The sequence below is a fragment of the Euwallacea similis genome, unplaced genomic scaffold (genome assembly GCF_039881205.1).
Source record: "Euwallacea similis isolate ESF13 unplaced genomic scaffold, ESF131.1 scaffold_56, whole genome shotgun sequence".
Classification (NCBI taxonomy): Eukaryota; Metazoa; Arthropoda; class Insecta; order Coleoptera; family Curculionidae; genus Euwallacea; species Euwallacea similis.
Window position 1 is genome coordinate 50473 of NW_027098681.1, and position 24832 is coordinate 75304.

At 33.4% G+C, this 24832-nt stretch overlaps 1 protein-coding gene, 1 long non-coding RNA gene and 1 other non-coding gene across 4 annotated transcripts; 2 read left to right on the forward strand and 1 right to left on the reverse strand.

Moving 5' to 3' along the window:
• Positions 1-16339: 16339 nt before the first annotated feature.
• On the forward strand, positions 16340-19825 carry LOC136419006 (uncharacterized). 2 transcript variants are annotated; one of them, XR_010753041.1, is made up of 6 exons: positions 16340-16476; positions 16821-16953; positions 18427-18465; positions 18526-18812; positions 18872-18910; positions 18964-19825. It is a non-coding gene; the product is annotated as an uncharacterized lncRNA (long non-coding RNA). The 2 variants fall into 2 exon arrangements; XR_010753040.1 differs by having other exon boundaries at positions 18872-19825.
• Positions 19826-20564: 739 nt separating this feature from the next.
• LOC136419007 (U6 spliceosomal RNA) lies at positions 20565-20669 on the forward strand. The gene has a single exon (XR_010753042.1). It is a non-coding gene; the product is annotated as a U6 spliceosomal RNA (small nuclear RNA).
• Positions 20670-22431: 1762 nt separating this feature from the next.
• On the reverse strand, positions 22432-23571 carry LOC136419004 (uncharacterized). Its single transcript, XM_066405197.1, has one exon. The coding sequence runs from the start codon at positions 23569-23571 to the stop codon at positions 22432-22434; it is 1140 nt and encodes a 379-aa protein (XP_066261294.1).
• Positions 23572-24832: the final 1261 nt, after the last annotated feature.

Genomic DNA, 24832 nt, shown 5'->3' on the forward strand with positions numbered 1-24832 from the left:
TAAAACAGTGAGTTCGGGAGTGTTAGTGCTATATCTGGCAACAGAGAAGAGACACACAGGTTAGTTGTAGTTTACCTAGCATAAGAACGGCATTGTACAATTAGTCTTAGGTTGTAGAGTGGCTTAGAGAAATATTTTTCTTCCTTGTAATTCGGTTAACTTCTAAAGTTTCCTAGGTTAAGCTGTAAAAATACCGTTAAGGGATCTTTTAGAAAAACTTAGGTGGTACCCCTTGGCAAACACATTATATACGATAATTTTTTTCTGTCATTAATAAATTCGTATACAGTAAAGAATGGCCTAAGATAATTTAAGAAGCAGTAAATAAGCTTTCTTCGATTCTTTAAGAGGCGAAGGGAATGACTCCCCAAATACCATTGAGGAAAGGGTAAGTGTGGCCGACAAGGCAGGAGCAAGATTGGCTCGGACAACGCCGGTGCCCCGCTCGCGACGGTCTAATAACCACAAATTCCGCAATAACAACTGCAATATTCAATGAAATAAAAAAGTTATAGGCAGTTTTCAAAATGAGCGAAAATTGAAAAACATCCTATATCCTGGTTGGCAGTGACAATATCGTTAGGTGATCTTTACCACTAAATATTTCTCAGAAATCGAACCCATGACATCTAAGTTGAATTTGTTTCATCTAATTGGGAAATAGGTTTTCTGTCTTAAAACAGACCAATTCCGACCACACTGTCCAGTGTATAAAATTGGCATTGAGTGAGCTTACAGTACATATTTTCTGGGAATAATATTATGCTCCTCCTGACAGCTACATGTTAACTATTAAAGTTTCACCTTAACTATATGGCCTCATTCAATTATTTTCAAGTCATTTTTCAATTCATTCAAACCACTTTATTAATACAGTCGCGAGATTAATTATTCGTCCACTTAAGCTATTTTTAAAAAATCAATCATAATAAAGACAGAAGCCGCGTCTAATGTAAAATAAATCTGTTTGCAATTAAATTATTAAGTTTTTGTCAAATTAGGAGAAAATCAAAATATTTATCAACATTTCTTGGGGCATAATAATGCTTTCGAATTTATAATGCGGAGCGAAATTATTCGTCCACTTGACTCGCCCAACAAAATATTTGCTATTTCTCTATTTCTTTTTTGTAAAATTCCTCTAGATAGATTAAACAAAGTATTTGTGATATCTAAGTAGTATTCACATTCACAGATAGCGAGTTAATTTTAAAAATGGGTCGTAAATATTCTGAAATTCCTGCTTATTTGAGAGCGAATTAAATGAAGCTCTCTTTGAAATGGGTTTTAAAAAAACAGTGAAACTTTATTAAGAAATTATGATGGTTTACACTACACGACACATTAGGACGAACAGCAAGTATGAATTGATACAGCTTTTACACGATCTTAAAGTGGCGTAGAGTAATACAACTTAATACTAGTCTAAGTACTTGGCAACAACTAACAAATTAATGAATTAATAATTTTACATTGGCATGATATACTATATATTATAAAGAAAGCATAGTGAGCACCTTCGCTAGCATTAGTTATGTTTCGTGGAACCGAAACAGCTTTTTTTAAAAAAACTTCACAACACTAAAAACTTATTTTTCAATTTTATTAAAATCAACTTAAAGACTACTTGACAATTTAAGGAACGAGCTTCTAATGAACCCCGACGTACGGCTGCTTAAACTCTTTATTATAAATTCTTGTCCTGATGGGTTTGCTTACAGGTCGTCGGGGCTGTATTTATACTAAGCAGCTTGACTTTACATGGGGCATTGTCCTGAATTTCTATAGGGCTTTCTTTAGGATACAAGTAGAGTTCTGGTTTTATGTGTTGGCATCCTTTCTCGTAATACGCGTAGTGCAATTGACTAATTAATAAGAACTTATTTTGCGGTACAACAACCTTAAACAGACCTTTTATGTAAATTGGAATGGCATACAAATGAAAATATTTAAAATCCTGGTTGTTAACTATGGGAATATGTAAAATATATATAATTTTGTTATTCAAAATGAAACATTCTAAATCGATTATTTTTTCAAATAAAGGAATATTTTCAAAAGTTACAGCAAGTGGTAATTGATTTGATCCTAACTAACTTTGCAGGTTTATTAATTCTGTATAAAGATCTTTTGGTTTTATTACACTAGGGCGTATCGTTTTGAGCTTAGCGAATACTAGCGAGTTTTCTATTTCCTGCAATATTGAAGCGATTACTTCATACATGTTTATTATTTCACCAATTAATTCTTTCAAAAATACACAATTTCTATCATCTATAACGTCTTTTACATATGGTAAAATCTTGTTTATCTTATCTTCAATTAATTTATCATTTTGAAATAATTGTTTCAATGTCTGATTAAATGTTTCTATTTCGGTGATGGATAATGACCTTTGGTTTAAAATTCCTGTTTATAATTTTCTTTGGTTTTCTTCCAGGGGACTGATAAGTTGATCATATCTATCCCCATCGGATGCATCAAGATTTCCCGTAATCACGTTAAAGACAGAACCTATACCATTCATTATTCCTCTTTTTAATCTCGGGGAATGAGGTACAATTCTTTCAAGCCTTATAACTTAAATACTTCTTAAGTGTTTAAAACATAAAAATTAGGTCAAATTTTGATAAAATTCAAATAATTTAAAAAACCTTAAGTTTTAGGTCTAGTAAACCTTATTAAAATAGACACTTATTTTGATCGGAGAATCCAAAAATGCAATAATATACAGAGGGTTTCATTTAAAAAAACACAACTTTGATACTTTTAGGGCTTTTGGGACACCCTGTATAATATGAAAATAATTTTTAAAAATAGCCATAATAGATCCCCGTATAGCCCAAAAGTGAAACCTTTTGAAAGCCTCGTATTTTAGCCATAATGTTCCGCGCCGTATAGCGTGAATAACCCTGTATGTATGTCGAATAGGAGTCGTAATCGCGTTCAGAATCCATGTTGAAGAAGTTAAATGCAGTTAAATGATGACGTAGAATCTATTACACTCTTAACACTAATTACTCTACAGCTGGGGGCTATTCTCCAGAGCCTGTTTAAGATTTCGATAATGAATGACATATTTTTCTCCATGATTCAAATAACAGATTCACTTTTTATGCTTAGAATTAGGTAGACAAATATTTTCAGTTAAAAAGGGTAACTCATTTCGTGTTTCACGGAAACTTTTAGGATATTTGATATCTACTTCAAAAACGTAACCATATTCACCATCATCTTCTAATAATTCAATTTAAAGAGAATCTAGTTCTTCATTAGTTCAGGACGGTTCCAGGTCGGTCAAGGAGGAATCTATACCCGAGGTTTTAGTGGGTAAGGTACTCCTGCTTGCTAGAGGCTGTAGCCTCTGTTGGTTCGAGGTGAATCCCACACAACTTCAGCCGCTGGAAGACCAGATTGGCACAAAATTTCTGTAGTAATTCATAACTTTCCCAAGCGTTTCCAAGTCGTATAAGTAATCTAGGAATAGTATCATTAGGCCCTAGCTGAAGTTCCTAGCCACTACAGCCTTATGTAATCTACGACATTAGCAAGTTTTAGTTGAAACAAGCGAAAAATGTCAAAACAAATTAATGTTTAAATTTCTGAGTCCAAAACCGAGTCTAAATTTATTCAAAAAGTTGACTGCTAGAAAGGCCTCTTCATAACACTGTTTTTTTAAATATTTTGCTTTGTTACTATACAAACTTATGTAGATAACGATTTTAAAAGAAAAATGATAGATTTTTTTGACTGGGTAAAACACCTTGTCTGTAAAATTGATGTAAAAAACTATTTGTATCTGTTAATGAATTAGGATTACCAGGGGTACAAATACGAAATGCGGATTTTTTGTTCGAAAAAGACATATTAAATTTGGAAGAACGATAAAAGGTACATTAGTTAAAGTACGCTCTGTCGCTAGTGTTACATTTTTCCCATCTGTCGGGCAATTTGTGAATACCACGCCAGTAAAAAAGCTTCCTTTTTTACCATGAACCATTCATCTAGCCATTTTTTCACATCGTCGTACGAACCAAAGCGTTGTTCCGCAAGTACGTGACCCATAGATGCAAACAAGTGATAATCGGAAGGAGCCAAATCTGGAGAGTAAGCCGCATGGGCTAAAACCTCCCAGTTGAGTGCTTTCAGCGTGTCGCGAATCGGTTTTGCCCTATGTGAAGGAGCATTGTCTTGAAGAAAAATAATTTTATGTTGCCTTTTGTGATATTCTGGTGGTTTTGGAGCAGCGAACGGTTCAAATCGAGCAATTGTTGTTGATAGCGTTTGGTATTAACCGTTTCACCAGTTTTTAATATCTCATAATATCCTCTCCTACCACACAAAGCATCGTTTTCCAGCTAAAGCGATTTGGTCTTGCGGTTAATGTGGACGGTGTACGTAGATCTACCCATGACTTCTTGTGCTTGGGATTTTCAAAGTAAATTTCACACAATTTTCACACAAATTTTACACACATTCAAAACACTTTTCGTCACCAGTGACGATACGATGCAAAAACGACTTCTTTTGTATCTTTCGAGGAAAATTTCACATGTGTTTTTGCGCCTCTCCATTTGCTTCTCGGTCAACTCACTTACCGAACTTCTGAATCTTTCCCATCTCTCGTAGATGAATGGGAACAACTTGTTCACTAACGCGTAATTGCTCTGCAAGTTGTTTTTGTGTTTGTGCATCGTCTTCGTCCAACACTGCCTGCAATTCTGCATCTTTGTACTTTTTTGGCGGTTTTCCGCGTTCCTGGTCTGCAACATAAAAATCGCCACTTCTGAAACGCCGAAACCATCGTTCACACGTATCTTGCGATGGAGCATGTTCCCCATAAGCTCCTCGAAGTACTCGGTATGCTTCAGCAGCAGTTTTCTTCAAATGAAAACAAAAAATTAATGCTGTCCGTGAATCCTCTTTATTTGGCACAAAGTTTGACATACTGAACGCAGTACAACACTACTATGCAAATACTTTTTCAATTTATCATATAGGGGTGGTTGCCACTTGTTGATGGCTAAAAAAGAAAATAATGAAAAAACAATCTTTATTCTATTTGTTGTACTGATACGCTATCGATTTTTCAAATCCGCATTTCATACTTGTATACCTGGTATATGCAATTTTGCCCTGTTTTTAATTTTGAATATTTATGCCTCAAACACAGACTCAACAAACAGATTAACAACAATTGATTTTAGTTCATGTTTTTATTTAGGTACAAAAAGTTAATTATGATAATGTTGACCTTCCGGAATCGGCCGGACTATTGGAATTATTGCTACAAAGTGAACAAAACATAAATACCATATACTTACACACATATATATGTATTTTCTCACTTAAACTGTAAAAATGTTTTCAATACTACCACAAAGTTCCGTTTTTCTACTAGATTTGCAAATTGTAATGTTACGGTCTCCTGTCCATCGTACGTCGTTATATCGGTGTCCTTTAGAAAAAAAAATCCTTTCCCATTTTCGTCTGTGAAAGTCATACAGGTACCCTGATATACTGTTACGTCTGCCAGTTCAACAGCTCTACTTCTTCTTTACTAACTTAGTCTTCTGTCGTTCACGTTGGAAGTGACGAAAATCCATTATCAGCTTTTTCATATCCATTTTATTTAAAATATAAACTACTGTTACACGAAACGCGGCCGTAAGTATAATTCGGGATGTTAATGAGAAAAATGAGACAAAGGTTGGTCCTTCGAACGTTCTTTTAATGTCCCAGTTCGGAAATCGAATACCTTTTTCTCCCCCGATGCAACTTGTCATAGCCACCCCGAGAGCATCTGTTTTTCTTCAAACGGGTTGTTAAGCCACATTTCATCGTTCTTCTCACGCCCGCAGAATTTACCCTATTTTCTTACATTTAACTTAAGATGATCTAATAAACAGACCCTCTGCCCTTTTAAGATGATACTGATTGATGAGTTTAACGATAATACACTATAACTACTCAGTACTTTCTATTTCCAATTTATTTACATTCTAACATGGTATTAATTACAAGCTTAAAGAGTAAAACTCTACTACTACTTGGTATTTTCTATTCCTAATTTATTTGCATTATAATATTCGGCCATCCTAACCTGCTGCGCGTCCTCGTGAAGTCCCTGTTGTTGGGATGTTACTTTGGTCTAATGCTAAAACATAGAAATGTTCTGTAGAGGTTCATATGTATATACAAATGTCCATGCTAGAAGATTTTTTATACAGGGTGGCGCATTTCACCTCCCGTCTTCTATAGTTCGGTTATCATTGAAAGTAGGATTTTGATATTTTGTATACTTTACCTGTGTTTTAGGACGTACTCCGGGAAAATATTTCTAAATATACGGGATGTCTCAAAAAAGTGTGACGATACCGAATTTTTTTTAAATAGAACACCCTATATTTCTTTTTGTCATATACCTTCTTATCTTTATTGAACGTTCCCAGAAATGTTCTAGGTGCGTTATACGTATTAAATGCTACGTATCATTCTTGGATTAGGCAACATCATTTTATTGTAGTTCCATTCAGTTTTCTTTGTCTTTCTCATGAATGCAATTAATCTATGTAAACTCAACCTTTAGCCCAATAACAAAGTAATTAGGCTGAGGCCTACTGTAACAAGGTTGAAATAGAAAATGTTGATAGTGGTCAATATATCGATACAAAACCACCGTCTTAATTGATAAGATAGATATAAATATGGGCTTAAGCGAGTCTACTGACACTTCCCGTCCAGAATTCGAACCAATAGTAGTACCGAATGCGGATAGTTGGCCAGGATTGAGTTGTCTCAATCCTAACGAATCTACATCGTGGTGTCGACCACGTATAAAATACCGGATAGTGTCACAATATTTTCACATTTCAATAATTTCTATGATTGTCTACATATTCCTAAAATTTTGTTGAAATTGGTTAAATAATACCGGCGAAAAAAATAAAACCTAAAAAAAATTGCATTTGCATCTCTAGTTTAGAATAATGTTATGTACCCCGATGCAGGGAGATAGGTTTGGTCAACAAAAACGCGTGGGTTCTACTAGTCACTACTATAATCAACTATTCTGGTCGAGATTCTATTCGGAAGGGACTGTTTTTACCGTAAAGCTGTATTTATGTATATCTAATCAAATAGAAGGGTGATTACAAAACTAATTACTATGCAATGTCCATTGGAAAAACCCCGGACCTTGACTTAATTACTTTATCTGTGGGGCCAAGGTTAAGTTAGTATTATTGGTTGGGCCAAAGGCCAAGTTAGTACAGAACAAATACAATTCTTCATGAGAAATACAAATAAGCTCGAATGTCAGTTAATTTATCCTAATTCATAAGATAGGTACATTACAATAATATTAAAAAATAGAGATAATGTCTATTTAAAGAAACTACTCAAGATGCTTATTAAGCATGGTTTAATAGTTTTATTAAAAAAGTTTCGATGATCGATATTGTACAGGTTCTCCGAAATTTAGCGTCAAATTTTTTAAACTTTAAATTGTTTTATTTTTCTTATTTTAAATTGGGACCCCCGCATATTTTAATCTAGTTCGATGCAGAATTCAAAAACAAACCTTTTTCGAATTACATGTCTATCGCAATTCCTAACATGTCGAAAGTTGTTCGCCGAAAACCATTCCAATAGTAATTAAACTGAATAAAAAACTAAGGTGGCTATAGTAAACGAATTATTTACAGAACTTATTTTGTAATTACAATTATCTTACAACTATTACAAATCTAATGTACTCGTATAGTTCAAAATGTCTTCCGTTTTCTTGAAGATACAAATTAAGACGACTATGGAAGGTCTTGTAACCTTCCGCAATACATAAAAAAGTCGAAGGTGGCTTTGAACAAATATCTTTTCTTTTTTTGTTTTTATCACATTGTCAAACATAATTGAAAATATAATAATAATTTGAAATTTGTTCAAAGCCCTGTATAAAACAGACTTAGACTAAATTTTTAAAAATCCTATTTAAGAGTTAATATTAATAAAAGCAAAATCATGCTTTTTTCGAAGAAATTATTATATTTTGACCTAAGGCTGTGTTCCATTCCTTGCATAATATCTAAAGAATATTTAAAACACCAGTTTCAATTCATGTTCTTGGATCATCATCTCAACTACAATCAGAATTTATGCAACCTCTATTCGTTACATTGTTTCTCATGAATTTGTATTTGTTTATTAGTAGTGGGAACTTATGAGTTAATATACAATGTTGCCGAATATTTGCTTATACTAAAAATCACTTCAAAGTTATCAAGAAAAATACTTGGAGGCAATCTGTGTAAACGTTTGTAAACATAAAACTGCTTGGATTGCATAGCTTTATGTACTTTCTTCATAAATCACGTTTTTCTTATTAGATATAAGGCAAAAATAATGTATTCGGAGTTTTATGATATACATAAGAAATTTTGCTAATGTTATGCTTAATTCCCATTAGCTTTTCTTACTTAGGAATATGATTTCCTGCCCATTTAAACAGGTAGCACGAGTTCAAGTTGACACATAGTGGTCGTGCCAGTAAAAGAAAGACCTGATAATGCCTCCGACAAAGCTCAACGAAGTGGGCAGAGTAAGTCTGGCCGAGGTCTCCACTTCAATGCATAGATTAGTATGTATTTTGCTGTCTTCGCCGCGATAGAAATGTTTTTAGATATTAGAGCAAAACAGCAATATAAGTAAGTGAAAGAAAAACGATTAATCCGTCACTAGAACTTATAGTAGGAAAAATTCTGAAACTGTGCGAAATTTGTCAAACCACTGAACTGACTCCGCCCACTTCAACCGCTACTCTCCGCCCATTTCGTTGGTCTTTGTCAGAGGCATATTAAACTTTATACAGTCCTCCCACTTGCAAAATCCCTGTATTTCCATTTGAACTGGTGATTCTTGTGTAATTATATTATAATAACTTTTATACTTTTGATTCATGTAAATTTGCGTTATATGACCTGACTTTTTTACTGTTATTTATTAGATTTTTTATTGATATATATATAATGTTAACTAAATATTTAATAATTAATTATAACTGTTTATCAGCATAATTTATTACTTGTTAGGCTAAAGATTTTGTGAATATGTTGTGTGATATTATTGGTTTACCAAAAAATACAGTTTTTTATTCAATTATATGGATCCTTGGAAGGTCAAAATTGGTTTATTTAAGTCCCCATATTTTCCTCCGTGTGTGCAAAAGATTCCGATCTGAAGAAAAAAGTAAAACCAAAAACTATTTCGTCAGACTGTTAAAGCTTTCACGTCGAGTCAAACTATAGTTGTAAATATTTTTCGGACATATAAGCAGCAGTTCAATGGAATCACTGTCCAACGTTACAGCTGCGATGGACATTATCAAAGGCGACAAGGTACCGGACGAAGTGACCTTTCACGTTTCTTGCTTGGCTGCATGTTAAAGTTCTATGGTTACCGCTTCAATCAATGTCGAAAATTACGGAAGATAACTTCGGCAGTTACTTCAGCGCCTTTGATAATGCAGATGGTACTGCAGTTGTGGACTTCGCGTCAGGAAGCAATTTCATTAGACCGCTGCCTCTATCTATCTGGATCTATTCTATTTAAAGCAGCTCAATAATTCATAATGTAAGTTTATTGAATCAAAGTTTTGAAATGTTCTTATTGCAATGCTTCAACGTTTCCTTCAGCACGTTTAAAGTGAAGGAAACGTTTTTAGCCATGGCGTTGTACCCCATTACACCAATTCTCCAAACTTTCCCTGTGGTTGGGCCTAAACCACCATTGATTTCCAAATGGTAACTGAAAAAAATCCCTACATTCTAAATATACGTGTTAACGATGAATTCTCAGTTCTCGCTTTTCCATAGCGAAGCCAACCACATTTGGGGGAACTTTGATTGTCGTTACTGAAGACAGTCTTTGACAAAAAACTCCAACCCTATTTTTGCCAGAAAAAAAGGATAATGATGAACACAGTGATAATTATTTTATTAAAAAACGTATTACTATTACAAAAAAAGATTGTTCCCGTTATGTTGTGCTTATTCGGATGATTGCTGGAGCCGGACTGGCTTGTGATGCCGTTTTGCTTAATAATCATTTCACCGAAAAATAATCAAACAACAACCGCTTTAGATCTGCCGAAATAAATAACCGAACTGAGTAGTTTTAACGCAGTAATCAAAAACTTATTTTAAGTATAATAACTTCAAATCTAATTGTCATTAGAGTTGTTTTATTCAACACCTATCTCCGCCACACCGTTATGGAGTTGTTAGGCACATTGCTCACGTCTTTTGATTACATTTTTTAATCCTTCTTCAATTCTGATTACAAACCTTCCCGTAAGCCATAGAGAAAATTCGTACAAGTCGTATGATGGTAGCTGAGAGAAAATTTTAATGAATTCAAAACTAACAGAAATGGGCGATTGAATGGGATGTTTTTTGATATGTACTCACATCCTGGGTAACTCTTTTTCGAAACATTTCCATTGTTGCTCTAGGAACTTTATATCCCAGAAATATACTGGAACCTTCGATTTTCGTTCGAATATAGTTTTCCTAACGACGAAAAAAATGTTAATGTACAGGGTGATTCGTAACGCAACCGACACAGAACAGGTGCGTGTAGAGGACCTCAAAACATGTCGATTTTTTATATGAAGTTTTTTTCTGAGGTCTGCGGTTGCTGAGATATCGGCTTCAGAAGATGAATAAAAAAATTTGAAAAAATTCGGGATCTCAGGAAAGGCTTAACCTAGGATAACTATATTTAGGAAATATTTTTGTTTTATTGACGTCTTTATTTGTTAAAAATTTGAAGTGGCTGAAAGCTCAATAAGGGGTGGTTTAGGGGTTGGTCACCCTTAAAATTATATGAATCTTTTTAACCCTAACCAAATTAACAACTAAGATTTATCAATATGATAGTAAATTTAATTTCATATCTTTTTGGACTCTTGCACATTTTTCGAGAAGTCATTCGTTATTGAGAAAAAAAATGTATTGTGATTTGGTGTCAAAACTAATCAAATCGAGCAGAAGGGTGCATCTGTGTGTAAAAGAAAATGGTAGCCATTTTGAACAATATCTTTAGTGTTTATTTTATTTTAGTAATAATTTATTTCAAATATCGTTAAATTTTGAATAAATTTTATTTAATATTTATTAATAATGAGACCACGTATTAGTTATCGTTTGTAAAATCTTTCTAAATAAGAATATTGACGAACTATGATTAAGTACATAGTTTACTATTATAAAAGTACTGTTTTTGTTCGATTTGATTAGTTTTGACACCAAATCACAAAACATTTTTTTTCTCAATAACGAATGACTTCTCGAAAAATGTGCAAGAGTACAAAAAGATATGAAATTAAATTTACTATCATATTGATAAACCTTAGTTGTTAATTTGATTAGGGTTAAAAAGATTCATATAATTTTAAGGGTGACCAACCCCTAAACCACCCCTTATTGAGCTTTCAGCCACTTCAAATTTTTAACAAATAAAGACGTCAATAAAACAAAAATATTTCCTAAATATGGTTATTCTAGGTTAAGCCTTTCCTGAGATCCTGAATTTTTTCAAATTTTTTTATTCATGTTCTGAAGCCGATATCTCAGCAACCGTAGACCTCAGAAAAAAACTTCATATAAAAAATCGACATGTTTTGAGGTCCTCTACACGCACCTGTTCTGTGTCGGTTGCGTTGCGAATCACTCTGTATTTTTGGGACCTGTAAATTTCATAAGAGAAACAACTTACAAGGATTTTATAGCGTCGGTGCTAAAGCAGTTAATATTTCTGCTCTTTTCTTTTTTGTATTAAAATAATCAATTGCGTATTTATCTACAGTACTAAGTCCTCTTGTATCGGAAACATTTTTTTTTATCCGGTTGCTGGTAAGTTTGATGGGAAGAAGTGGACTCGCTGCATTTACTGGACTTCTCATATCACTTAGTTAATCGGTAGTATCTCTTGTAGAGGGAGCTGCAACGAGTGTATCAGGTGGAAATGACTATTGACTTTCTCCCAGAATATCAAACTTTGTCGGGATGTCTGTATCCGTGGGGCTACTATTTGGTAATCAGCTTCATGAGTTTCGGTTTCATTGGAAATTTGCGATTTATCCAGATCATTTAGATCTTAGTCAGATGGTTGAAAATGTTGAAATTCCAGATTTATCTCCTGAGAGTAGTTTTTTCTGAATGCATTGAGAAATTTCAAGTATTGTGCCAAGTAATACAGTTTTTTTGATCCGGCACTAGATCCACTTTTACCTTAACCACTAAGGCTACGAACGTATGACGAACGTATTCCTTTCCATTTGTCCTTGCAAAAATCACCTATAAATATCGAAAGCAATTTTCAAAAGAACTGATGTCACAATAGTTTTATGAATCAATAGCTATTATTTCTTTTGCCATAGGTTTTTGGCCACTCGTTCATCATTTTGATTCAGGTCGTACGTTTTTATGAGGGGTGAAATAATAATAGGCCAAATTATTGACGAAGGCTGTTACATTATAAGGCAAGTCTTCCACTGACTGGTTGAAAAGTTCTGAAAAGTGAATTGGTGCAATAGATGGTAAATACATCCGCATTAAGAAAACTACAAAATCCGGATCTGATCCTGGATACTTCAACTATAAAGAATATTTTTCGATAAATCTTATGGCATGTGCAGATTCAGATGATTTGTTCGCAAGTATTGATGTTGGAAATTATAGTAGAAACAATGATTCCGTCGTATTCAGACATTCAGGCCTTGGACAATTACTATTGACCAATGTTTCTTCGTGATTCGTGGTACCAAGATGTTGATTAGACGTGGCCTAATTCTTGATACGTTTAGTTAGCAATGGACTGAATGCTTGCGAAGGACCACCCTGAGTTCGCAGTCTCAGAGACACCGTGTTCGTGCAAATGAAGAAAACAAAAAGCCTTTTTAACGGTAACTAAGGTTTATTGTTCACCAACAATTTCGAGTAATTTAGCAAAGGAGTAACAACTTTTCGTGACAAGTAAACTAGTATACTAATTAATCGTGTATAGGAACCGTGAGTAAAGTAATCGCGTACGAGTAATGTGCAAAGTACGGAGTTAAGAGTCGACGAAGACGCACAAGAAGAGGCGGATTTTTCTTCTTGCAAAATCTTAAATACTAAAGTTAATGGTAAGCGTACATAGGCGTACCAGAAACCAGGAGGTCATCATCGGCACTTCTTCCTTGTAACCTGCCTAACTTTAACAATATAATTGGGTTTTATTTGAGGGCGGTTAAGACAAGAATCGAGAACGTGTCTAAATTTTAGTACGCACAAAAGGTCGGCGAGAAGTTTTGTTACATAATTAGTCTAAGTTCAAACGAAATGCGTACCAACATCTGGTCATACGGGCAAAGTGGCAAGAAAAACGAGTAATGTTCATAGGCGTAGCACACGGGTTCCTTACAACTAGTCCCAGATTTAATACTAAACTTATGAAGAATACAACTTATCGAACTATTAGATTAAATCAATTATCGGATATTCTATCCTCTACACAAGCCCTAACACATACGCAACAACAATATTTTCATATTCAACATTAGTAAACGACATTGCTTGGAATTTGAGTGAAAAAAATATGTTGCAAAATAAAAATTATAATTTATTTTGACAAAAGTCATAAAAGCGCAATTCATACAATCCAAATCATGACGTCAGCAAAGCAACTAAATCTACTTAAAAAAATCCACGTTTTCTATATTGTTTTTCCATAAAACAGTTTATTGTAAAAATATTGTATCTCAAATTATAAAGGACTAAATAAAGAAGTTTTTTCGCTAGTTTACTTTGCAGTTATGGGGGAAAAGTTTTCCTAAATTTGCAATCAAAGTCGAAAGTCGTTTAGCACTATTAGCGGTTTTAAAAGTTTGAACTGCTGTAGAATTTTTATTTCTATAAGTATTTTCAAAACTGTTGGTGCTAATTTTGCGTTAGGGTCTTGACAAACGAATACAAATAATTTTATTTCAAAGATTGGGAGAAAACTATCAAAAAATCTACGTTTGTACGGCTATGCCTGGTCTCACCAAAATATCACTGAATTGTGAATAACTCGAAAAATACAAATTTTCGGATAATGAATTATTAATCAAAAAAGTTACAAATAGACTCTATTATCACCCCTTAAAATTAAGTCCCACATCAACCAAACATCCTGTATTATATTCACTCATTCAGAGGTAGAAGTGTGTTCTCACATTATTTAGAAGTGTAATTTACCAACATACTAAGCCCAAGTACATAATCGGTTTTTAGCCTTAGAGGGGGCATGGCCCCATTTCTGTATCTATTATTCTCGAAAACATATGGCTCCATGTGACAAAACTTGGGCATCTCTCCTTGTAAGAACTCTCTATTTACCACCTTGTGAGAAAGTGTGGCTCAAATTGGTAGGACTGTAACATGCCTATGGGAAATTAATTTCGCCGGTCAATCAAATGTGGCCCTTTAAAGAGATGGTCAATGAAGTAACCAATAATAGCCTCTAGTTGTAGTACCCCCATGGATGTTATCCCTCAGTTTATGTATTTAAAATCTTCAGAATATTTTTGAATTCTCTTAGTCAAATTGTCGGATTGACGAGAGCTCTTCATTTGTTTAAGTCCGTTTGAGGGCAGTGAATATTTAACAGTGAAACAAATTATTTCGTAAGTCGTTCCACAGTTTAAGGTTCTATGGAAATAGTTGCTTGAATCAGGAAAAACGTTCTTCCAATAAAAGTTGTAAATTGCGGACAATTTGGTGAAGGAAAATTATTCACTATAGGATCTCGTCACGTTACTGATGGCGATTGTTGAAAAAAAAAATTAATTTATTAGATTACCTATATTATTCAGGCCTCCAAGTTGTTAAGTCTTTAAAACATCTAGAGAAAATATTAAAATTAATGGCGATTTTATATTTAACATAAGTATACATACAACAGTGACTCCCTAAAATATTCAGACACTTACCATCTTCTTTTGTGCATAGTAATAATGAAAATAAACAATTAGGAAACAGGACTTTGGTATAGGTTTGGTATTAGTTTTTGCTCACTAACGATGTAAAAATATATTTAATATTAACTAATAATATCAAAAAAAGTAAAAAGAAGAACACATTAGGCTCTTCTAGACAATGCCCAAGATAATTTTTGAACGTGGTCGAAGATTGACATCTCAACTCGAACCTTTTCAAAAATGTTATGTTCCAAAAACGCTCCCTTACGAAAATACAGGGTTGCGAAGTTTTAGAAAAAAAATGGAAATTAATGAATATTTCGAAAACCGCTTGAGATATTTTAATCAAATTTGGTAAGTAAAGACAGTTTATAAAGAGGCATTAATTGCAATAAAAATATGTGTTTTTTTCCGAAACTTTACAAGCTTGTATTCTCGTAACGGAGCATTTTTGGAACATAGTTTATATAACAAATTATCATTATTTTTTGTCAGATAGAATCCTACCTCAAAATATCCGCACATCGTTAAGGAACACTCCGTATACGAGCAGTAAAAGCATAAGACCCACTGTGCGCTTCTCTGTTTTAAGGTAAAATGGAAGCAGAGTAGAATATTGCATTTGTTTCGAAGATGTTTTTCAGGAATTAGTATCGATTTTTTAACAGGAATTTCTTTTGGAAATAGGAAAGATATTTATGTACTTAGTATAAATAAGTTATATGATTTAATGAAATAAAGGAAGTATCCTTACAATGGAAGAGTGTAACTTCTCATTAGTCTATGTGCCAAAAAAACTTTAACAGAAAAATTAGGTTCAATTGCTGGATGTCAAAAACGATAGATTTTAATGCAAAAAATAAACAAAATTAATAAAATTGGCATTTAGACTAAATAGAAGTTACACTCTTCAATTGTACAGATGTTTTCGTTATTTCATTAAATCATATAACATATTTATACTAAGTAAATACATTTTCTATTTCAAAAAGAAATTCCTGTTAAAAATTCAATATTAATTCACAAAAAACATCTTCAAAATAAACGCAATCTTCTCTCTACTTCAATTATTGATTTTCTGTTGCGTCACGTGGTACCATCTGTAAACCAGGGTTGTATTTTCTCGGAAGTGTTTACAAGTTTCTATTTAGCCATTGTAGATTTCTTTCTTGTATAGATTACAGATTTCTTCTTTTTAGAGACTCCAGATTTCTTTCTCAAACAGGTTTACCGATTTCTCCTAAGTTTTTGTAGATTTCTTTCTTGTGTACTTGTGGCGCCATTTTGCAGAAACGGGCTTGCTGTGCATTACGACAATAGTGACATACATCAAGATTTTTTAATTTATTTGTTTTTATTGTTTGGGTATAAAAGTTAAAATTTTAAGTTTTACATAAAAAAATATTATGTCTTTAAAAAATCGAAAAGTAAGAAGGAAGGGATGTCAGACCACTGATAGAAGATCTAGGGACTAGGAGGTATGATAGAAAAGAAACCGGTTGCCAAAAATTTTCCCAATAATTTTCCACATCCAATACTCATTCTAATACAGATAGAGGATACAAACAATTTGTAACAAATGTCTGTTTCTTCTAATGCAAAGAAAACTTATCTTTTGTATCTTTGATCGCAAAGCACAGTTTTTATAAACTACTACATCAAATCAGTTGTCGAAGCTCAATTAACTCAAGACCAGCAATTTGAACTTGTGGGGTTTGAGTTTCAACATTGATCAGTGAGATCTCACAATCCTTGTGTATTATCAAAGATAGCGAATATTCTTGGTGGAGAGATAGGTAGTATAGTTGCCCATCTTTTTAAGATGAGAACCACAGCAGAACAAAGGAAAGTCGTAGTTTCAAGGTGGAAAGAAGAGAAAAGGATTTTATCACATATCTTATTGGAAAGTCCAGGTTGCCCATCAATGAAAGGACTCCTCAGGGTTATACAGAAGGGTATGTAATTTTTTTTATTACTTGGTAGGAAATAGTTTGTACCATGCTAGATTCCAAGTCAAGGGATCATTCACTTATGGATTATGGATAACTGGTGCATTTGAGAAAAATATATGAAGGGGAAAGAATAATTTATTTAAAATTAATGGAATTGCCATTACAAAATGGTTCACGTTAGGAGAAACAATTGCCCTAGCATACAGAAAATAAACATTTAACATTTAGTACGTCGTGTTTGGTTACCTACGGGACTTTTATTAGAAGTTTATTTGATAAATGGGCTTCTTAGGTAATAGTGTAGTGCAGGGTTGAAGTCTGTCCGATAAGTGGTTGTAAGTTCTGAAACACCCCATATTATAATAACTTCTATTATTGTGGCAATAACACTTATGAAAGGGAATTAAGGTTTTATAATACGAATTATTAAACATTCTAAATTTGTTCCTGTAATTTCCAATTTGCAAGGTACCAAATATTTGTAACGAAGGGCTGGTAAATGTAATCTCGAAGGAACTTAAATGGATAATTTAATAATTATACCTACAGTCGTTTCGAAGTTTACCTTTGAAGAGCCATTCCACAAATATGGAAATAGTTGCTGGAATGAGTAAAGTTTCTAAGAACTTCCAACAAAAGTAGTAAATTCCGCACAATTTGGCGAAGGAAAATTATTCACCATAGGATGGGGAAACGTTTACATATCTAAGTGCATTGTAGTATGTCGGTGTGAAATAATTACACGAAGGAAAATTACAACACTTTTATTACTTCTCTAAAATACAAAACCCCGGAATTTATGGGGGATAGAGTTTGTTCATCGTTTCGTGAGAGAGGAAGAAATCGTAATCATTATTGGAAGGGTGGTTGCTTAGTGGAATCCTTCGAAGAGTCTTCCACTACCTAACTTAAGAGGAAAAGACCATGTGCCAATATAGGTCAACACGAGCCTGTTCAATTGCAATATATGGGCTGTTCGAAACAAAAGGCACTTAGGACAAAACAGATCTCTGACGGTTGACCCATTTGAAACACATAATTTTGGACAGTTCAAAGCCAACCAGACATTTTAACTCATGTTGAAATATAGTCATTAGATTCCTACGAAATGGTACAGGATGATTTATGAGTGCAAGTCCATAAGTATGTGTAGCCTATTGTATTTTACATTAACTGAGCTCATCGTTTTTTTAAACCTGATTGAGGTGTATTATTTAACAGTGAAATAAATTACTTTGTAAGTTGTTTCTGAGTTTGCAGTTCCAAGATCCATTACAATATGTTATAATAAAAATTATTTCGCACATCTAAATTTTCTAGGCGGGTCATTCAAAAAGAGAAGAGATACATTTTTAGAATATAAAAACCGATAGATACAAAATCATTTTTAGGTGTAAAATCTATGAATTCTATAATTATTGAAGCTTATTGGTTTGACTGATATGCAACCAATATTACACCCAATGTTTTTTGCAGATTAGCAATTCAGTCACCGAAGATACTTCTGCGATAATGGTAAATCATTTAATCCTTCATGAATTGTAACTATATACAAATAATGTCATGTATTTTCAGGAAGGTGCTTCAGAAAGTATAAGTATGGATCCAATACTAGTTGACGACTTTCACTTAACCCTTGCAAATTTAAAATATCCAAATCAACTGCTAAAAAAGGCTGGAAGATCTTTAAATTCAAACACGCGTCACAACTCATCAGCCTTAAAAAAGAATTGGAACTCCAAAAAAAGACTCAGAATTGACTCAGAAAACACTTAGAAAATCAACTCAACATACTTCAAAAAGACTATCAGTTGTTGAAAGAGCAATATGAGGCCAAAATGCAAACTTTGGAAACCGACCCTGTAAGTTAATGCGATTTTGATTGTTTTGAATTAATTTAATTATCATTGTTATTTTTTAGAAAGCCACAAATTGGAAAATATTTCAAAGGAATAAGCACGTAAAACTAAAAAGTTTTCTTGTCGCAAATAAAGTTAAACATTTTGACTCTAGAATCCGCCGAAGAGAAAAATGATACAGGCATTTTGGGGAGTAACACCAGAACAAACTTCAAGTATGAGGCTTTAGTATCAAAAGTTTTTAAGAAGAGGCCCCAAGACTGTACACTAGGGTGTGCCGGTCTACACATCCCAGATTTCCCATTGGGGAAAGTACTTCTATCCCGGACTACTTCTACAGCCGGAAAATGGCGGGTATTGGGCTTTCTTTGGGAGAGTTATCCGTTGCCAATAGATAGTTTAAAAATTGAAAAACATAAAAGTGAATTAATTAGTGCCTCCGAACTAAAGGTTGCCCCCATTTCCGATTAAGGTGTTGCACGCACATTGAAAAATCAATGTTTTATTTTGGGGTTATTCGCCAAGGATCGCTTTTCAAATTTATGGCTTATTTGCTTTGAATTTCATTCTTTAATCCATTTGGGACCAATTTTTTTTTTACAACTTTTGAACATTTTTAGATAGTTTGTGGTGTTATTATTTAAGATAAAATATTATTTTTGTTAAAAAAAGCTCTAAACATCTAATTACAATAATTGTTTAATGGAGGGTATATACTATGCATTTAATAGTGGAGCCAGTATTATTTTTCGTGCCAGTAAATTTAGATTGCGTAACTGGCGCGCAAGTTAAAACTTTGCATGCATGGACCGAAAAGTCTGCAGGCTTCTGAAATTCACTTACCCCAGTGATGACTCACATCGATACGAAAATATTCCGTATTTTGCACGTGTAAACAATCACTTGCTGGCGTGTTTGCTAGTTAAGCCGTGTTTACATGATGCAAGTTTCTGTTTGCGCAAGTTCTTGATTGCAAGTCCCTGTAATTTGTCAACAAAATTGTTACTGTTTACACTACACAACCATTTATGCAAGATTTTTATTAGAAATGTGGCAGTTGTATGATGTAGTGTTCATTACGGAAACATCTGAAATTGTTAATTTTGGTGTGAATATTTTATGCCACAGGATAAATGAAGAATTACGCGCGTTGTTACAAAAAAAACCGAAAAAGGAGGGTTTGGGTAAAACCGTGGATAAATCGAATGCAAAATTTAGGAGCATGAAATATTTTGCTTAAGGGATTATCATGCGAAGGCCCCTCAGCTTACAGAAATCACCTGAGAATGTCAAAAGATATGTTTGAAAGTCTGTTAGAATTGGTGACACCACAAATTTGACAAAATGCTTTGCCAAATTTGCAAGCTTTGCCTGTTACAGTAAAACTAGAAATTACTGTAAGATACCTTGCTACAGGAGATAATTTTTCTTCGCTTATGTATTTACTATATAGAATTCCTAAAAGCACCATAAACCAGTTTATCTCATTTGTGTGTACAGCTATCTATTAAGCACTGAAACCGTTTATTATGGTAAGGGGTCTGGTACGTTTATTCGGCTCACAGGTTTTTAATTTTACAGTGTTTTAATGCATTCTATTTCAAAGTAGACCTTCTATGGAATATATTAAAATGAGGATGAATTGAAATTTGTTAAAAAAATTTCCTAGATAAATTACTTCCCAAATAGCATTTCTACACTAATCTCAATAATTTTATGCAATACTAAAGTAATTAAAAAATACGTGATTTACTCGTATTCGCTTCGGCGGTACATATTTATATAAAATTGGAACAATACAGAAAAAGATTAACACGACCCCTGCGCAAGGATGAAACGTTTTGTTTATCTAACCTTGTTGAAAATCTGACTCAAGCAGAAATGAAACTTCCATATGCCAGTAAGAATTTAATTAAAAATTCTTTAGTAAGTATTCACTTATGTTACGTGTTGTCGGAAAAACGAATCGAGTCCTATAGAACAACATAGGCCAAAAGCTTTTGACCTGCTAGAAGGTTCTTAAGGTGAATGCTATAAATATCGATTACAGTATAGATGAAGGGTCTTTTCTAAATGGTACGCCAGTTCATGTAATACATCTAGTTTTTTTCTAGTGTACCACCCAATTTTAAAATAATTGAAACCCCTCAGAATGTAATTTATTTTTTCGTAATTGTTAATGTTGTAAATAAAATAACGGTGAAACTAGTTGATCAAGAGGGTGATTAGTTTAAATTTCGAGAAGAATCCGTCACGTTAAGACTTCATCTTAAACGCTTGGATTCACGATGGTAATTCTATATAATAGAATACCAAACCAAGATTTTGTCAGAAGGTTTAATACCTCGCAGCAAAACCCTGATAGTACGAAAAGATACATAAGAGGGTTAACATCTTTGAATAAACAGTTTCTTGTTTCCCTAGGATTTACATTAAAAAGTGGAACATATAAACGTCCAAGAAAATGTTCTTATTGATGACTCAATTTTGAGCTGGGAAGTGCTCTCTTTTGATCCATTCAATCCTACTAAATTGGGACCGAACGATGAAATTAGAATATCCTTGCAGCAAACCGGAAAATATCCCTTGCCCTGCAAAAGTTAACTTTGCCTTAAACTAAACGTTACGAAAGAGGAAGGTACGCCACTTGCAAACATATTCTTGATAAATAATGCCGCTACGTTTTTATTCAAAGAGTTGAAATATGTTCTAAATTGAGTGACTATTGACTCAGTGCGAGATATTGGCATAACATCAACCCTTAAGAGTTATTTATCATATAATTTAAATGAAAGCGCTAAGCTTCAAAATGCGTGTTGGTATCCAGTGGAAAAAGAAGGAAAAAGCATTATGATGGACTTGAACGGAAATGTTTCTTTATGTATTCCTCTCAAGGTGTACTTTGATTTCTTTGATTTTCTATCTCATAAGTTTGAAGTCGTAGCCTGACCGGATTCTGGGAATCGTCCGAATTGGCAAAAATTGATTCAGTTACAGTTTTTTGTTCAAAATTTCTTTCATCTGGAGGATTGGGCGCTATGTAAAAGTGAAATTACTGATTTAGACAAAAAAAAAAGCGTTTTTCTAAGAAATTTGAAGTCGTAGAGTGACCGGATTGTGGGAATCGTCCGAATTAGCAAAAATTGATTCAGTTACAGTTTTTTGTTCAAATTTTCCTTCATCTGGAGGATTGGGAGTACTTACCAAGCGAGTTAACAGATGTAGACAAAAAAAATGCGTTTTTCTAAGAAGTTTGAAGTCGTAGAGTGACCGGATTGTGGGAATCGTTCGAATTGGCAAAAATTGATTCAGTTATAATTTCTTGTTCAAAATTTCCTTCATCTGGAGTATCGGGAGTACTTACCAAGCGAGTTAACAGATGTAGACAAAAAAAATGCGTTTTTCTAAGAAGTTTGAATTCGTAACCTGTCCGGGAATTAATATAGTTTAGATTGGGCATTTCTATTTCCTTATAAGATACTTGATATTTATAATTAGGGGTAACATTCTGTAAGGGTACATCTTGGAAATCAGTTTTCGTGTTTCCGTAATCTCTTAAAATGATATCTCTTAACATAAAATTACATTTGGGTTCTAATTCTATTAAGTAAGTTTCGTTTAATCAGACATTACCTTGTGATTCCTTACAAATCTCTACTCCTATGATTTTTTGAGTTGTTATTACAATCCATTTACTTTCGTCTACATTTTGGATTTGTAAATTTTTTATATCTAAATACACTGGGTTACAATTCGTAATATTATTTTCATATCTTAGCAATTCAACTTCGCATGGTACATAATCATTAAAGTTTTCGGGGCGTACATGAGAACATAAATATTCATTGAAAGATACGTATTGGCAAGGCTGATTGACGTATCCAAATGTTTTGTCTTTTATTATGAGATACTCAAAACTTGGTACAATTATTTTATAGGAATTGTTATATTTGACAGGTAACGAAAATAATCGATATAAATTATAAGCTTGGGTTTCCACTAAAGGGATTTCGATTATGAAGACTATCACATTATTTTTTACGTAACTCTTTATTTTTAGAGTGTTTTCGATATTCAATAAATTGTCGGTGTCTGGTTCGAATGGTAATTTTCCTTGTTGCACCTGATTTTGAATGAGTTTTAATTTGTTTAAAAGCATGCCTGAATTAATTATCTTGTTATGAAAAGTATTTAATTTGGCGAACGTGATTGCCTCTTCTATGTCTGAAAGTATATCGTAGATGTTCTGATAAAATGTTGTAATCTGTGTGATGATCTTATGAATCCTAAAGAACTCAAAAAGGTTTGCTTGTTTAATATTGACTTCATTTACGACTTCTATAATTTCTTTAATTTTTGAATCCAAAACAATTTGATCGTGTGATACATTTTTTATCGTTTCTTGAAAATTATTTATTGCGTTAGTCAAGAGCGTTGTTTGTTTATCGAGGACTAATTTTAAGTTGTTCTGGTTTTCTTTGAGTATGTTAATGTTTTGGTCAATGCGTTTTGCGTCTTCTTGGTCTAAGTTTCCTGTCACGGTTTTGATTATAGTGCCCAATGCGTTTAGTAAGGCTCGCTTAGTACGCATTTTTGTTGGGAAAATTTGGTTTATCTGTTCATTAATTTTTTGTTTCAAGTTATTTGTTATCACAAAAGAGTTATAAAATTCGGATTTGTAGTCTGTAAAATTATTTATGGTCTCATGAAGTAAATCATATTTAATGTTAATATCCGAAAATTCCTGCAACAATTTAGTCATATCATACGTTTGAATAAAATTCCAGTGGTTGATTGTTTTCTGGGCATTGCCTAATTTGTAAGGTAGTATGCCAGGTTGTCATTTAAGTCATGGTATCGGGATTTTTCGTGTATGAAGGGTCATCTGTAATAAGGGGTTTCTTCAATTCTTTAACATGAACAATTTCGATTTTGAATGGACTTTTGACACTTTTGATTTTTACTTTGTTATGATTCAATTTCTCGATAATTACATATGGATCGCTAAATCTAGGGTGGTTTTTATTTCTGAGATTTAAGTTTTTGTAAACTTTTTGGTTTAATTTAAAGTCGAATGCTTCGTTGCCTTTAACATTTCTTCTTGCTAAGATTTTTTCTTTGTTTTGATCGGTTTTTTCTCCAATCGTTTCGTACATGGCGTCGACTTTATTCTTATGCGACGAAACGTAATCAGAATGAAACGTTGTTGCGATTAAATCAAGAGGATCTCGGGAATTAGTATGACCTAAGACAATTTCGTGGGGTGTAAATTTCGTAACGCTGTGAACCGTGCTATTATACGCGATTATGGCGTATGAGATTAACTCATTAATTGGTTTTACGTTATCTTTTTGTTTCAAAATCCTAAGGTGTTCGATCAAAGTGGAATGGAAACGTTCAACAGGCGAATTTGATTCGTAATGTTTAGGGGTACTGAAATGTATGTTTATCTTTTGGGCCTTTAATAATTCCTTTAATAGTTCATTATTGAATTCTTTGCCATTGTCGCACGTGATTTCCTCGGAACATCCAAAAAATGAGAAAAAATTTATGAGTTTATCGCAAACTGATTTTGCATTTCTGTCATAAGGGTATGCTTGACCGAATTTAGAGAATTTATCAAATATCGTCAGGAAATTTTGGGCTTCGAATATGAAAGTGTCCATGTGTATCATTTGAAATGGTTTGCTGGGTGTTTCTGTTTTAGCGAGTGGAATATATGATTTAAGTCGGCTGTATTTGGCAGTTTGGCAAATAACACAATCGTTAATGTATCGTGTTACGTCCCCTTTTATATTGGGCCAATAGTAAAGTCTCTTAAGTTTCGCTCGCGAGTTTCTTCTATTCCTCGGTGATTTTGTTTGCTCTCATGTTGGTGCTTAATGAGCATAGTTTTTTCTTCAATTTCGGAAATATTGTTAAGTAATTTGGTACATATTCTAATTTTTAAGTTTTGGAAATTTTTCAAACATACCTCTGTGAATGAAGGTATTAAATCTTTGTCGATAAAATAGACATAACAA